A 15,125-nucleotide genomic window follows, 5' to 3' on the forward strand; every position below is an offset into this window, starting at 1 on the left:
AACGACTGTATATTATTGCAGGTTTAATAGCCTTGTAGTTTATATGATTGGATATGCAGTAACTAATACTTTTTCACAATCTCTATACTAGTTTATATCTTTCCCTCTTGAATACTGGTCACTTTCTTATCCCCAATCTCAGACCCATGTTGATGTTCAAGATCTGATTCGATCATATTCAAACCATTCAGCACTTCGTCCCTCCGAGTCAATGTTGACTTTGCTGGGAAGACTTTCATGAGGGTAAAGTATGAGATTAGGGCGGTAAAGAACCCAAAAAGCCAGCTGATACTATACAAATGCCTTAAGCCTATGCAGATGTGGACGGTGGAAGGGCTTACTGCCCTAGCAAGGCCAGGTACAAGAGGCCCAACAATACCGAAAACGACGATGAACGCTCTCCAGTTCGTACCAAACTATGTATATGGTTAGCATGTAACAGGGTGTTGATGGATGAATGAGTAGTACCTTGTTATATCGATATCTGCCCTTGGGATCGTAGAGGCTAACAACATCTAATGACCGGCGCCGTATGATCCAATAGTCGGCAATCATGATTCCCGCGAATGGACCGAGTATGATAGCGTAGCCAGACATGAAGCTGAGCAGACTGCCTGCCGCGGAATTGACCTTCCAAGGCACCAGGCCCCAAGCTCCGACAATGGCAGCAAAGATGACGCCCCGACGAATGTTGAACCATCTTGGGAAAAGTGTGCTAATGTCATTGGCAAAGCTGATGGAGTTGGCTGAGATGTTGCAGCAAATCTGTGCGAGAAGCCAGATAGTGGAAGCTACAAAGGCTGCAAATCGTCCCCCGGGGGTGGTCCCCCAAGATGTGACAATTTGGAGAGGATCCCAAACGTATTCACCATATATGTGAATTGAGGCACCTGTGCAAATAATGCCAAACAAAGACGTGAGGACCTTGAAAAATGGGATCAAGGGCAGCTGACACCACTGTGCTTTGGGGTTTTTGCTGAATCTCGAAAAGTCGGGGATGTTGACTGCAATAGTGGAGTATCCCCCAGTAACAGAAGTCATGGTAGCCAGCCAAAGCCAGACTCTGTCAGTGCCATGCACTGTAGGCTGGACCTGAAAGATGTCTGAACGGCCACCCGCCCGAAGACATGTCCAGACAGTCATGCATATGACCATGGGAGGAACCAATGTTGCCTTTGCCAAGAAGAGCCATTGAAGCCGATCGGTGGGAATAAGAAGCAGTGGGAATTGGACCAAGTTGTACACAAGATATGCCACCATCGTTTGTGTCGTGATTCCGGCCGACTCGGGGAGGTGGTTCGGTAGGTGACTGAAACTGGGCCAGATGGATGTGATGACAGCCGCCATAGCCGAGGCACCGCCAAAACCTTGGATGCTGAACCAGAACAAGGCGAGGACGCAGCGTGTTACTACAGCAAAGTAAGAGAACCAGTATCCGAAGCTGGCACGAATGGCGACGGGGAAAGCTATGTGGTGATCGGAACCGATGCAGCCGTTGAGTACAGTTGGCACAGAATTGCAGAAGCCGGCAACCACTGCAATGAGAATGGCATCCGTAGTACCAAGGCCATTCAAGATAGTGCTCGATGCGATCTGCCATCCGGCTATGGTAAAGAGGTCGCTGAACCAATAGCCAGCAAACGACCAAGCTGTCCACGTGCGTCTTTCCTCTGGGACTGGGTCGAGGTCTGCCAGAAGATGCGGTTAGTTCGATCCATGTTCTCCATGCTGCGATAATATTCACCTGCATTGGTCCAAACGTATTCCGGAGCCAAGCTGCTGCTCTGCTTCGGCAGCGACCACGAGCTGGCTGAAGTGAGCCTCAGCCTGGCTTTTTCTGCGCTGGAAGCAACGCGGCTCTTGAGACGATCCATTGCAACGATACGAAACTAGGTGATGCCCGCAATAGATGGTGAGAAGATGCATAGAGAGGAGCAAGTCAAGAATCACATGGCGCTCCTACTTGGTAGTTATAGTTCATGACGCTTGTGGTCCTAAAGGATACTCTTAGTGGCTCTATGTTTTTGGTCTTCCACCCTGCCAATACTCGGCCGAGATAGCTTGTTGAGCTCAGAGATATGGGTTAGCGCCCGTCAAGTTGGCTCAGGTTGCCCAGTCTCGACAATCTGATTATTGGCCAACCATCGATTATTGGGCGCATGGCTCAAAATCCCGAGACGGAGTTGTTGCTCTGATGAGTGCTTCGAACAAGCTCTCCGGATAAGCAGGCGCGATGCCAATTGCTCGCTTATCTTTGCATAGCCGGTTGTATAAACTAACCCGGCTCGAGATCTCTCTGAAGATGAGCACAATGGAGAGTGGGTAAGACTGGTTTTGTTGTAGTCGATCAAAAAAGAAACACAAGGTAAATAAAAAACGGCGAGAAGCGATTTACTGTCTGTCGAATCGGTGCTGCAATCACGGAGGAACGAGAGTAAGATGCAGCAGGTTATGTGAAATGAGGGATCCCGAGTTCTCGCCTCTAGGGGAACCTAATCTAAAAGACATGACTCGTGGTCCATAAATGCAAAAGGATCGTTTCCCATCATATCCAAGTACTCCTCGAATGTCACATTGTACGCTGTAGGAGGCGCCTCCTCAGTTGCCAATGCGTCCTCGACCTCCTGTACAAGCTTTGAAATTTCCGGACCATCAAAACGTGAATAGGCCGGACTCCTCCGTTCTCTGTCGGCAAGTAGTTTGCTGACTAGAGTGAGGCCTCTCTTAACTAGCAGGCTAGACTGGGTAACCGCCACCAGCTCCAGACACTCAAGCATGAGGCCTTTATCATCAGCGAGTGATCTTGCAACATTAGGGTCAAAGTCGTCACCATTGTCGCGTAGTACAATGTCCAAAGTCATAATGAGACTGGCGCTGATGACATGCGCTGGAACAGTCCAGCTGTCAAATTCGCTGGCCTGAGCCGTGTCGCGATACGTCAACAACAACATGTGAGCGGCATCCAAGCACGCCTGGTGCGAGTAGCTGAATTGTTTCATGGTAAATGAGTGACAGAAGAATGCCCGATGAATGGATAGCTTCATGTGTGCATAAGATATTCGGAAAGTCCGCCATTGGTGTCTTACGAAAGGTGCCGCGTCCGTTGGGCAAGTCTTGGTCTTCATCCATGGAGGAAGCTGTTGCCGGAGGATGGCCAAGTCTTCATCAGTTTGCAAGACTTTCTGGTATCTTTCTGCAACGTTGATTCTTTTGCCTGCGGCCTCGTATGTGTCTTCGTGTAGTCTCCGTTTGATGCCGGTTAGGTAAACTTGGAGAATCATGTATGTTGTTTGCGTTGGTATCAAAAGTGGAAGCACCTGGACTTTGCCAGCTTCCTGGAATTCCTCCATCACCTCGGAGCAGTTCACCGGCAGAGGAGTCTTGGCATGAGCAGGGACTATGTTGTACGTCCCCTTGAATGTGGTGAGGTACGAATCTTGGATCACTAGAAAGTACCAGATTCGCTTTTTGATCTCGTGTTCCATCAGCGAGTTTGCGGAAGCAGGTTCAGAGGGAGTCGGGCCAAGGACATGAATTCTCATGAGCTGTGCGATACAAGTTGCGGAGGACAAGAGGACAATGATACGCTTGGAATCTCTGACTCGAGTAAGCCCTGGGTTCAGTTCATGCTAGTGTGTCAAAGTTACTCACCCGAGAGCATATGCGCACGGAACGAGTAGGCAAATGGCTTGGAGGGCGTGCACTAGGAATAATCAACCTTGACCCAACACACCGACCAAAAAGGAGGTATCTCACTTGAATGAACTGCCATGAAGTCAGACGACGCAAGTGCGTCCAGAGCTCTGCGGTAGCATGTCTCAGTGAGCGTAGTCTTATCTTGGATGCCAAGCTCGACACAAGACTGATGCTTCATGTAAAATAAACCGGTCTGCACGGGTGTCAGCGGGCTGGTCATCTCAACCTGGTTGTACAACTGACACTCATCATAGACCAGTAGAGCGACTGCCACGCCATGCTGGGTATGGCTTGTTCCCATCGCAAGCTGTTGCACTCCTCTGCGAACGAAGCCACGTGTATAACATTATGCATCCAAGCGATCTGGTCTTGATGAAATTGGAGGATGGCTTCTTCCAGACGAACTGGTAGAATAGGGGTTGCCCTGTCATGCAGTTCGGTGTTGGTGGGAGGGTTAGGCCGCTTGTCTGTGCCAGACGCGAGGTGACTGCCCCAAACGAGACTTTCGAGAGAGAGCACAACCTCTGTGCACACAGGATACGTGTTCCCATAGCTACGTGGGCCAGACTGTCTTGGCTCTCTCTCTTGTAGTAAGGAAGAGGTGGGACCTGTCCCGTCCAGTGACTGAGCTGCGAGTGGTAGACTGTTACCGGACCCTTCTCGTTCTTTATCGTCTTCCCTGGCCGTGGACTGCCTCGCATCGATCTTTTGGGGCGCATTTGGAATTTCCGCAAGACCACTATTGCCTTGAGAAGCTGGGGATAGAGGAAGATTCGGACTGATGACATCTGTAACGGAACGACGAGTTCTGTAGGCCTTTGAAGTATGTTTGGACAAGATGACGGACTCCCGGCGGCAGCCGTCAGGGACACCTCGTGAGACGCAGGCGGAACAGGGGATTTGCTTTGAGCATCTGAGCTTGCGCCGACTGCATGGCTGACAAGACCTAGGGGCGCGCTGCGACACGCGATCCTGCGTTGCAGACATGCCGGTTGCCTCCTGGTTCTGCTCGTGGCTCTCCAAGGTCTGGCCTGGCCAGCAAGAAGGTCCAGAGTTCGGACGAGGTTTACATGGGCAGGACTACTGTAGTCAGCAAACGCAACGCTTATCGCTTCCCATCATCTTATCTCAGCCGAGTTCTTTCGATCCAATAGTGGCTGGGCTTCGCCACCTCTAGTCTAGCTCGACTTGTCATGGCTCCGGATCAACGACGGAGTAGGATTGTTACTAATATTCCAGATAAGATGTCTTATCTCGGCCGAGTATTTTGATAGTATCGTCTCTGCACATCTTCTGCCTCGCTTCTTGAGAAGAGCCAGCGACGAATTTGCTTTAAAAAAGATGCACTCGGCAAGGTCTGCCCCATGTCCCGGACAACTTGACTTGACCAAATTGGATCAAGGTCCATCTTTAGCTCGTCATGGCCACCGAAATCTTCCCCGTCATTGATTTGTCTGTCGGCGACGACTGGCCTCAAACCCTTGGTCCCAAGATCGTTGAAGCTTGCCAAGTCTGGGGCTTCATGATTCTAACCGGACATGGAATCCCTCAGCAGAAAATCGATCGCATGTTCAACTTGGTAGGTGATACATGGACCCAATGAGATTACGGCTGTGCAAAACTGACCTTGTATTAGCACAAAGAGTTCTGCGCACAGCCTCTCGAAGTGAAATCTGAATGCCGCGTCGACGAGCGACAGCTAGGATACGATGTCAAAAATTCCAAGTATGCTTTCTGGCCCTCAAGATACATGGGACTTGGACCAAAATCGAACGTTGCTGACTTGGAACAGAATCGCCGTCAACGAATGCATGGTTTTCGGAGGAACCAAAGGCGATGTTGCCCAAGGCAAGAATATCCCGAGCTGGTGGGATGCCGAGAAACGTGCAGATGTCGAAGATTTCAAGTCACAGGCCCACAAGCTAGGTCTCAAGCTCCTTGAGGTCTTTGCAACTCATTTCAGCCTGCCCGCTGAATACTTCTCTGCGGCCCACAATGATGAGCGAGGGCCAGGGAGTGTCCTCCGTATGCTCCATTATCCCAAACTGGAGGAGAGACCCGATAAGAATTTCCCAAGACTCTACTCTCACACAGATTGGGGCTCCGTCACCTTTGTCTGGCCTCAGGGAGGTGGCTTGGAGGTTGAGACTCCTTCCAAGAAGTGGATGCCTGTCCCGCTTATTCCAGGCTCCATCGTTGTCAACATTGGTGATGCTTTGTCGCTGTGGAGTGGCAAGACGTTGAAGTCAACCCTGCACAAGATCTCGTTTGACAATTTGCCCATTGATCAGGACCGTTGGTCTATGGCCTACTTTGTCAATGCTAACCAAGGCAAGTTGACTGCATTTAAGCTGAACCCTTCTCCACATCCTCTCCCTTTTCATTTTTATCAATCTAACTGAATGGCTTAGATGCGAAACTGGAGATCCTCAAGCGAGATCATGAAGGGAAACTCGTCAAGGACCATGGCTCCATTGAATTGACGGCAGGAGAGTATCACCAAGTTCGACACTATATGTCTGAGAAGGAAGACGCAAAGAACAATTGGGTTGGAAAAACCGAAGCCTCGAAGTTTGATCCGCGGGTCATTCATGCAGTTGAGAGCCTAGGAATTGCAAATGGCTCAGGCTTGGTTAATTTCTCTCCTATCGTTGTTAAGCAGTAGAGGGTAGATTCAACCATGACTATGAATCACGGGAACCTAGAACGAATCGATATTTAGGACACAGATGTCATGCCAAACAGTCTATATTCTTACTATTAAATCTAACCTCTCGGTATATTGGTGACGCAAATCATAAAACAAGATGTATATCACACGACGTCATTGGAAAGCTGCTTAAGCCTTGGTTACTTCCTCTTTATATATACGGTAAAGAGAAAAGCAGTTCTTCCTCGTTATTTGTGATTCCATGGTTGTTATGCGACGCGTCTTGGGTTGTTTCTCTCCTACCCTAGGCCAGCGCGTTGGACGCGTGGATCAACACATCGAACACTATAAAATACATCATGAACAATTCCCTCTTACGAACTGAGGCACCTTAGAAGTCTTAAAAGGCAATTCAACTGCCCCTCTTGACCTACAATCTCCGGGGGAATGATACAAGTATTCATGATGGATATCGTCTCTGTGAGTCGATAGCGGCAAGTCAACAAACCAGTGAGACTATATCATTTGAATGAGACATGCAACTACCTACCATCAGATTTAATAAGATCATCCCACTAAAGAGAACGCAAAATATGTTTTAATGAGCATCCTGGATAAGGGTCAATCTTGGAGGTGACAAATAACTTACGGTTGAGCAACCCCAGCTCAAATCATGATGTTTTTTATGATTAGTATGGTTGATTCTGTGTAGGTTACGTTGTTTCTCAGCGTTTTGATTTAACGGCAGCGTATATCATGGAATGTGTTCTTTGTTATTGTGGCTTGGAGTACTTCAACCTCATTGCATGCCCAGAGAGCAGATCGAGGCAACCCAGCAAGAGAAATACAATTATCAACACAATCAGGCCGTCATACCTACAAGCGTATGACTTCTTCTGCAACCGTCACCAAGTTCGCATATAATTCGTTGATCTTGAAATCTGGATTCCCTCTTCTCTAGCCTTAGACTAGGCTACCAGCAGAACTTCTCTTCTCTTTCATGATGTTGATAAAGTTGGCTCACTTCAACGCATTGTAAGTGCAACACCGCGATATTTTTTGAGTGCATTATGGCACACTGTTGTATTGAAGATAGCACAGATATGGTATGGCGAGAGTCTTGGTGCGATTGAGGAAATTACTTATCGTGGTGTCTTACAAACTCAAGGAAGCTTCCAAAGGGGCAGGAACCCAAGCTGGTGTTGCAATTATTCCTAAAACGCCGTTGCAAGGTAGGCGAGTTTGCCAGATCGAACGATTAACCACAGACAGAATGTTAGTCATGATTACACTTCATTGTAGTATGCAACATCGGCTACCACGTCGACACGTGTACGCCAATGTGTACGCCACCAACACAACACACGTGGTCTCTAGGTTAATACGGCAGCCTTGTTCCCTTGTCAGTTCTCGGCATAACTTGGCAACGGCCAACCCTGTTGATTCGGGGTCTAATGATGCCGGTGGCGTCCGGAGTGAACGTCAACGGTAGCCCCCTATTCCCGTATGATAGCCACCCGGTGATTCCGTTGGCAAGCGACGTTGATACTGATGGATAGGGATTAGCTTGAACTTTACCAAGCCGGGGATGATCTGAAAATGGTATTGCCAAGGCTTCGATACGATGAGTGTGCCAGCAACCTTGGCAAAGGGTTGATGGAATCACGGCTTCCCACGGACTGGGCCGTGCGAAACACACTTCTCAATTGTAGTCTTGTGGACACCCTCCACATGGTTTTACCCCTTGTTCTGCAGCCTATGAGTGCCAATGGCCCCCGGAGCAGTGAGAAAATTGGAAGACTTGTGTAAAAGACGGTCGGCTACCTCGGTAAGTCCCTTGTCCGGCGTGCTACGCCACATCGGATCTGGACAAGCGAAACTTTCTGCAGCTAAGCGCGTTTTGTCTGACCAGCTGAATTCGACGTCCAAGGCTACCGTTCATCACGCCACTTAGGCTCGCGCTTGACGGTTATATGCTAGGATAGACGTTATGTTGGTTGCGGAACCGCGCGTCGTTACAACTCGTGCCTGGCTAACAGGCGCGATGTCACTCCGCGTGGTTTCCAAGGCGGGGCCGGCGATGGCGTTGGCGATCCCAACCTATCGCGACAATTGGCTCACTTACGCTACCCTATGGCTAGGGAGAGAAATGTTCTAAGCACGTCGTAGGCCGGTTAAGAACAAGCATCATTGCGCAATTGTAGGGAGAGGACAGATGAAGAGTGGCGTGCTTCTCTACACCTGAGGATAGGTACACTTATTGACCAGCCTATGGTTGGCTGGGGTGAAGCATTGGAACAGTTGAGGTTTCGAGATGATCCATGCCTAACTCGTCATGAGAGAGTTGCCAAACTAAGCGATACGCTCAAGAGCGAAGAGTTTGGGATCTCTAACAGTAAGACTGGGGAGAGATGAGATGGGCATGGGTTTTGCAACCCTGTTAAAAACCGACAAGGTCTCGAGCTACGTGCCTAATTGTGTAGAACTCAAGCTTGTTGTGGCGATATGAACGTGCACTGATCAACTCGGGAAGACTGGGAGCCACGGCAGTTTAAATCGGCAAATGTTCAACTCAAAAGTCAGCTTTTCTCCGAACTAAACGCCATAAACAACCTTGAAGAAGCATCTACGCTACTGCACCCTACTGTTCTTAGCAGAGTCCAACCCCTTTTGACCTGGTGGTTTGACTGACCTGACTCGCGTCACTATGCGCCAAGAGAGATCGGCGTCAGATCTACCACTAGCGTAACCTCCGCATCGACCAACCGCATATTAGCGACCGGCTAGGTTGTATCGTGAGGTGACAATGACGCAGGAGGCATTCTGCACTGCAAGATCACTGCAACGTGTTCGTGAAGAGATGAAAGCCTTTGTTGTGAGATCTGACGGTAGACTCATGTTTGCTTTTTGACGACTTTCATGGGGTTAAATGCGGTGTTTTGTAAGCCTAACTGCTACAACCCGGCCCTCTAGCGAGGGTGATCAGTGGAGAGTACCGGAGAGAATCCGGAGAATCCGGAGCTTCCCGTGCCCCTTACCCCCTAACGGCGGCGGCGGAGGTGCGGGTTCGCCCGCTGGACAAGGCGCCCATGGTTAGAGCCTTTCCGTTGCATGGGTCCTAGATATTGACTGGGGTGTCCTGGCAAAATGCCCGTCTTATTGCCATCTGGAGGGACTAAGGAGATTTAGTGCTCTTTGTGCTTTGTACGCAGCAACCCTTTCACCCATTTTGCCCTTTACTCTTCTCGCCCAAACCTGTCTGTACAGTGCCGTCTGCTTGCTTGAATCAGTCTACACAGTACATACCAGTCAATGGGTTCTGGAGCAGTTCAATCTGCCTGAATGTCTCAAGATCTCATCTCGAACCTCGGCTATCCAACAACCCACCACATAATATACCTTATCTCTACCGCAGCACCCTGCTGTGGAACTGCCTACCCACTTGGCCAGGCCAGCTGAAGATTAGCCCCGACAATGTGGACCAGGCGGCATGAAACTACGGCGGAACTGTCAGCAGGGTATTGGGGCTTGGGTATTCATGCAGTCAGTTCATGGAAGGGAGCACTCGGCGTCCATGAACTGTCCGAGCTCCAATGAGTCGTACCAAGGAACTGGGAAAAGAATAAAGTGCAACTCGTGCCCTGCATCGATTCATGTGCATTGCATTGCAGATCACTCGTTCATCCGCCTGCAAGATCGTCATTCACCATGCGTTGCACTACGTTCTTGGCTGTCACTCTTTCGACGCTTGTCACGGCGCGTGACGTTCCGTTCATTAGCACACTCCTTGATCCTCTGCAAGCCGTTATTCAGTCTGCTTTCGCTGGTGATGGAGTCAAGGTCGGTCAGCTCGGATCCCTCGGGGGTATTCCTGGCGTAGATGCCACCTACGACTACGTCGTTGTGGGAGGAGGTACGGCTGGAAACACCATCGGATACCGACTGGCCAAGGCTGGATTCAGTGTCGCCATTGTCGAAGCTGGGTCTTTCCTCGAGATCTCCAAGCCTATCCTCGCTACGGCTCCTGGTGGTGTTACTTGTGGTAGCGGTGCCAGTCTTCTCGACTCCAACCCTCTGCGCGATTGGCGATTTACCACGACCCCCCAGACGAACGCAGATGATCGCGAGATTCACTATGCCCGTGGAAAGGTCCTCGGTGGCTCTTCTCAGCTCAACTTCCTCGTTTACCACCGACCGACCAACGGTACTATGGACAAGTGGGCAAAGGAGGTTGGAGATGACAGCTACAAGTGAGTGACCTTATGTTTCATAGGGTTTGAGGATATCTAACTAACTTGCTATTTCAAGGTGGGATCAGATGCTTCCTCACTTCCAGGCCACCCCGAGCTTTACTCCTCCCGACAACACCAAGCGTGGCCCCAACGTGACGACCGACTACGACCCCGCCGCCTTCTCCTCAACCGGAGGTCCTATTCAAGTCAGCTACGCCAACTATGTTCCCTCGTGGGCCACATACGTCGAGAAGGGCCTCAAGTCCCTTGGCCTTAAGAGCATCGACGGCTTCAGCAGCGGCAGCCTGCTCGGCTACTCATACACCACAACCTCGGTCCGACCCAAGACCGCTACTCGCAGCGCATCTGATGACTTTGTCAAGGCTGCCCGCAGCGAGAAGCTCGAGACTCTTAAGGTGTACACTCAGAGTCTGGCTAAGCGTGTTCTCTTCAACGGTGATAAGAAGGCCACTGGCGTTCAGGTTAGCTCTTTGGGTATGGAGTATACTCTCACGGCTCGAAATGAAGTCATCGTCAGTGGTGGTGCTTTCCAGTCTCCCCAGATCCTCATGGTCTCTGGCGTCGGCCCCAAGAAGCACCTCGAGGAGTTTGACATTGACGTGGTTGCCGATCTCCCCGGTGTCGGCCAGAACCTGTGGGACCACATTCTCTTTGGACCATCATTCGAGGTTCAGGGTCTCGACGACACTCTGAGCGTGGCCATCAACGACCCTGCCGTGTTCCAAGGCGCCCTCGATGCCTATGCCGGACAGCAAGCTGGACCCCTGACATCCAACCAGGTCGAGCTTTTGGGCTGGGAGAAGGTTCCTAAGAAGTACCGATCCAAGTTCTCCAACGAGACCTTGAAGAAGCTTTCTGCCTTCCCTAGCGACTGGCCTGAAGTTGAGTTCATCCCTCTTAACGTCTACTCTGAGGATTGGTCGTTCCCTATCCTCCAGCAACCCGCCGATGGCAAGAAGTACACCAGCATCAACGGCGCTCTGGTTGCACCCCTTTCCCGTGGTAACATTACTCTCCAATCCAACTCGACCACGGATGCACCTCTCATCAACCCCAACTTCCTGGGTGACAAGGGTGATCAAGAGGTTGCCATCGCCCTTTTCCGACGACTTCGCGAGGTGGCCAAGTCCACTCCCCTGAAGAACATTGTTCTCAATGAGGTGTACCCTGGCGCCAAGTACGAGACGGATGAGCAGATTCTCGCTGTTCTTCGTGACACCCTCATGACCGTCTGGCACGCTGCCTGCACCTGCAAGATGGGCAAGCCTGAAGACAAGATGGCTGTTCTCGACTCCAAGGCCCGCGTGTATGGTGTCAAGGGCCTGCGCGTTGTTGATGCCTCTGCTTTCCCTGTTCTTATTCCCGGTCACCCCTTGGGTACTGTCTATGCATTGGCTGAGAAGATTGCCCATGAGATTATTACAGAACAGGGAAGTGCGAGCTACGAAGTGGAGGTGAATGTTGGAGCTTAGATGAACATACCAATACTTAATAATGGCCAAGCTATGGTGATACATCGCCGTTTCATAATTAATACATAAATGACAATGATTCATACTAAAAAACTTATTGTTCGAGCGTTCGACTTGCTATTGTTTGTTGTCTTGACATACGGTGTTTCTGGCATTGTGTTTGAATGCCGCCATGTGATCACAGCTGTATTCTTTGTGATGGTGACTGATGCACCTAGTTCACGACATGTTAGGTAGCTCGATTGATGAGCATCGTCAAATGACCCTCAAATGGGGGTTAAATAATAGTCAAATAATGCTTAGAGAATATTCCAATAATAATCAAGTCGCTCTCAAACCACAGTTGAATGGCACTCGAGACACTTAGCCCGAACAGTCGTAACGGATACTTTTTGCTGCTACCGCACAACAACAAACAGACACATAGTCTCACTAAATCTCAATTTGTATCCCAGAACCTCCATTGATGTTCTCGTCTACCCCCTTCAACATCACTAATCTCCTCCACAGACGATCATCTCACCACCAAGACAGCCTCCAACATGGATTCCCAACCTGTGCACTTCGAGATCTGGACGAACACTATGGCAACCATCACCCTGGCTGTCATCACCCTCTCCCATCTCTTCAACTACTTCGCGAAGCCAGACGCAACCAGTCTTCCGACCGAGCCCTGATCGATCGTCAGCGGGACAGAGTCAACGACCTGGAGGAGAGTGTCCAAGGCCTGGACCAAGAGATGGATGCTCTACGGACTCGCTGTGATTATTGAGTAACTATGCCCCTTAACTTGGTCGATACCAATGGACGAGACTCTCCAAAACACCACCACCGCCAATGATGCCCTCGTCCGCATCGATGATGCCGATAAGACCGCAAAGGAGCTCAAGGCCGCCACGGACAATCAGTTCGAGGCCATACAGACGGAGATCTCGCTTCGCCGAGGCTAGGTTTAGAGTCTGGAGCCTTGCAACTGCAAGGAGGTCAAGTATGTGGCAGAGAGGGTTGTAGCTAGATCCTTACCCTCCTCCTTGTGATCAAGATATTTGTTCTAACCTTGACTTCTGTGACGCTTCTCTTGTCTTTGCCCCTGTGTAGGTGTGAGGGTTAAATGTCCTAAGAGGGGACTTGGGGTTTTCTTATGATGATTTTATCCAATACTAGTTATAGATAAATAAATGTAAGATCTAATGTTAGGATACTTTCTTACGATGCTTTTCAGTCTCTGTTCACTTGTTATGATGAGATCAAAGGACCCAACCGAGTTTATGACAGCCGATAGTGGCTTTGAGCTTGGCCCCTTGTGCGCCAGGTCCCAATCCTTGCTTTTTCCGTAGACGGTAAAGCCATAGGCGAGCATGAGTACGACGAGCCTACTAGCACCTTTCATAATGTAGATAGGTATGAGTCTTCTGCTACAGGCAGCAGAAAGACTAAAAAAAAGGCCACTGTGTTAGCATTGGGATATGATGCTATGATGTGTTGAGAATGTGCTCTTTATTATAGTTGAAGCCCGGCCCATGATGGGATAACTGAGCCAGAAGACCGAGCCTATCAGCGCTCGTTCCAAAGATTCCCCAACATGTCCTTTGCCCACGCCTTCCAAGAGTAACCCTCTCTCCAATGGAACTCGAGACGTTCAATGCCGAATTTCCAGTTGACTATCGTATCAAAAAGATCCATCCCTGCCCCATATGAACTGCGGAACGAGTTGCCACGGTACGCTCCTGCCGCGAGGATTGATGCCGAGAAAGCCGCCAGCTCGCATGTTGTGGCACAGGATCTATCATCACACCATGTGATATGCTTCGTATCAGGATCTTCAAAGTGTCCATAGGTATCCGGGTCCAGCAGTGCGATCCATCTTTGCATCATCTCTTCAACATCTTCTTCCAGGTAGCATACAAAGCGGGAAGATGATGCGATCTTCCAGGACCCTCCATCCGCTGTAAAATGCACAGAAGTTGGGCAGTGATTGCAGGTATACCATCGGCCGCTTGAAAGAGCAACAGACTGTTCTAGGTGAAACAGACGTTCTGGGGAAACTTGAAAATGGGAACAGAATAATGGCGGAAATGATTGATATAACTTCTGGAGCTCGGGTGTGGGACGGGCTAAGAAACTGTCGGCTGTGTGATGGCCTAAGAAAGTATTATATGTTTTGCTCCCTGCGACTGTAACAGAATCCGGCGTATAGGTGATAGTTGCCTCCGCACAAAGGCATGTAAGTTCCTGGCAGCGTACTTCCAAGTCTGTTTGCCTCGCTTTCGCTGCTTTGATGTCTTGCAGTGAGAGTTTAAGGTGTAGGCAGACGGTGTAAAAGCCCTCGTGAGCGATGCATCGCCGTGGCTTAGCTTTTCGGGCAGCATGAGAAAAGAAGAGGGCAGCGTGTTCAGTTTGACATCCTGCACAATACAAGCGGTCAAACAGACGGGCAACTCGTTTAATGTTGCCGCGTGATGCTCTTTCCTGCTGACAAGGCACACGGTATTAGACTCAACTGTGGGTATCGGGAAGGGAAGAGTAGGGTTTGAGATACCATGACGGTGAGACGCGCTGTCGAGGGTCGATCGATGGACGTAGGGTCGTCGAGGAAGTTAAACACCGAGGGCTTTCAGCAGCCTTGCCAGTGCCATCGGTATACAGAAGGGGCATCTGATCCTCGGTTGTGGAGTCGAGAGTGGAGGTTATGTATTCCCAGGGACTTCGACGTCGTAGTGATGAATGGTTTGATGGCGACATCTCGTTAGGTTGTTTGCTTACTCGAACCTGTTAGTCGATGGTGATGGTGATGGGGTGATTGAAGGTGAAAGGTTTATGGTTAGGATTGACATGCTTTATTTATCTCTAGAATGTGTTATGAACACATGACAGCATCAAAACTCAATACCACAAAAGGCCGCAACGTAAGGACTTAACTCTGTTGCGGACGGGAAGGTTTTCACTTTGGCTTTCCGCATGTTTATCCTGCATCACATAACTCTGTCTTTTGCTATTGTGGCTGATTAGCTCTTTTTAAGGATGTGGTTAAAGGAAGAAGAATATGTTGATTTT

General features: G+C 49.8%; 4 protein-coding genes across 4 annotated transcripts; 2 read left to right on the plus strand and 2 right to left on the minus strand.

Annotated features, from left to right (window-relative positions):
* Nucleotides 1–304: 304 nt before the first annotated feature.
* Nucleotides 305–1,874, minus strand: NCS57_00929800 (uncharacterized protein; the record flags this gene model as incomplete). The annotated part of the gene is made up of 4 exons (XM_053059076.1): nt 305–310; nt 363–416; nt 469–1,688; nt 1,745–1,874. The coding sequence occupies 4 exons, from the start codon at nt 1,872–1,874 to the stop codon at nt 305–307; spliced, it is 1,410 nt and encodes a 469-aa protein (XP_052911147.1).
* Nucleotides 1,875–2,492: 618 nt separating this feature from the next.
* NCS57_00929900 (uncharacterized protein) lies at nt 2,493–4,719 on the minus strand (the record flags this gene model as incomplete). Its single annotated transcript, XM_053059077.1, has 4 exons — nt 3,940–4,719; nt 3,757–3,889; nt 3,652–3,703; nt 2,493–3,597 (listed from the first exon to the last, which is right to left on the minus strand). Exons 1-4 carry the CDS (start codon nt 4,681–4,683, stop codon nt 2,493–2,495), a joined length of 2,034 nt encoding a protein of 677 aa, XP_052911148.1. The 5' UTR covers nt 4,684–4,719.
* A 397-nt stretch (nt 4,720–5,116) lies between these two features.
* On the plus strand, nt 5,117–6,361 carry NCS57_00930000 (Fe2OG dioxygenase domain-containing protein; the record flags this gene model as incomplete). The annotated part of the gene is made up of 4 exons (XM_053059078.1): nt 5,117–5,275; nt 5,333–5,421; nt 5,489–6,027; nt 6,108–6,361. 4 exons carry the CDS (start codon nt 5,117–5,119, stop codon nt 6,359–6,361), a joined length of 1,041 nt encoding a protein of 346 aa, XP_052911149.1.
* Nucleotides 6,362–10,054: 3,693 nt separating this feature from the next.
* Nucleotides 10,055–12,071, plus strand: NCS57_00930100 (uncharacterized protein; the record flags this gene model as incomplete). The annotated part of the gene is made up of 2 exons (XM_053059079.1): nt 10,055–10,596; nt 10,655–12,071. 2 exons carry the CDS (start codon nt 10,055–10,057, stop codon nt 12,069–12,071), a joined length of 1,959 nt encoding a protein of 652 aa, XP_052911150.1.
* Between the last annotated feature and the right edge of the window lie 3,054 nt (nt 12,072–15,125).

The sequence above is a fragment of the Fusarium keratoplasticum genome, chromosome 7 (assembly GCF_025433545.1).
Source record: "Fusarium keratoplasticum isolate Fu6.1 chromosome 7, whole genome shotgun sequence".
Taxonomy (NCBI): Eukaryota; Fungi; Ascomycota; class Sordariomycetes; order Hypocreales; family Nectriaceae; genus Fusarium; species Fusarium keratoplasticum.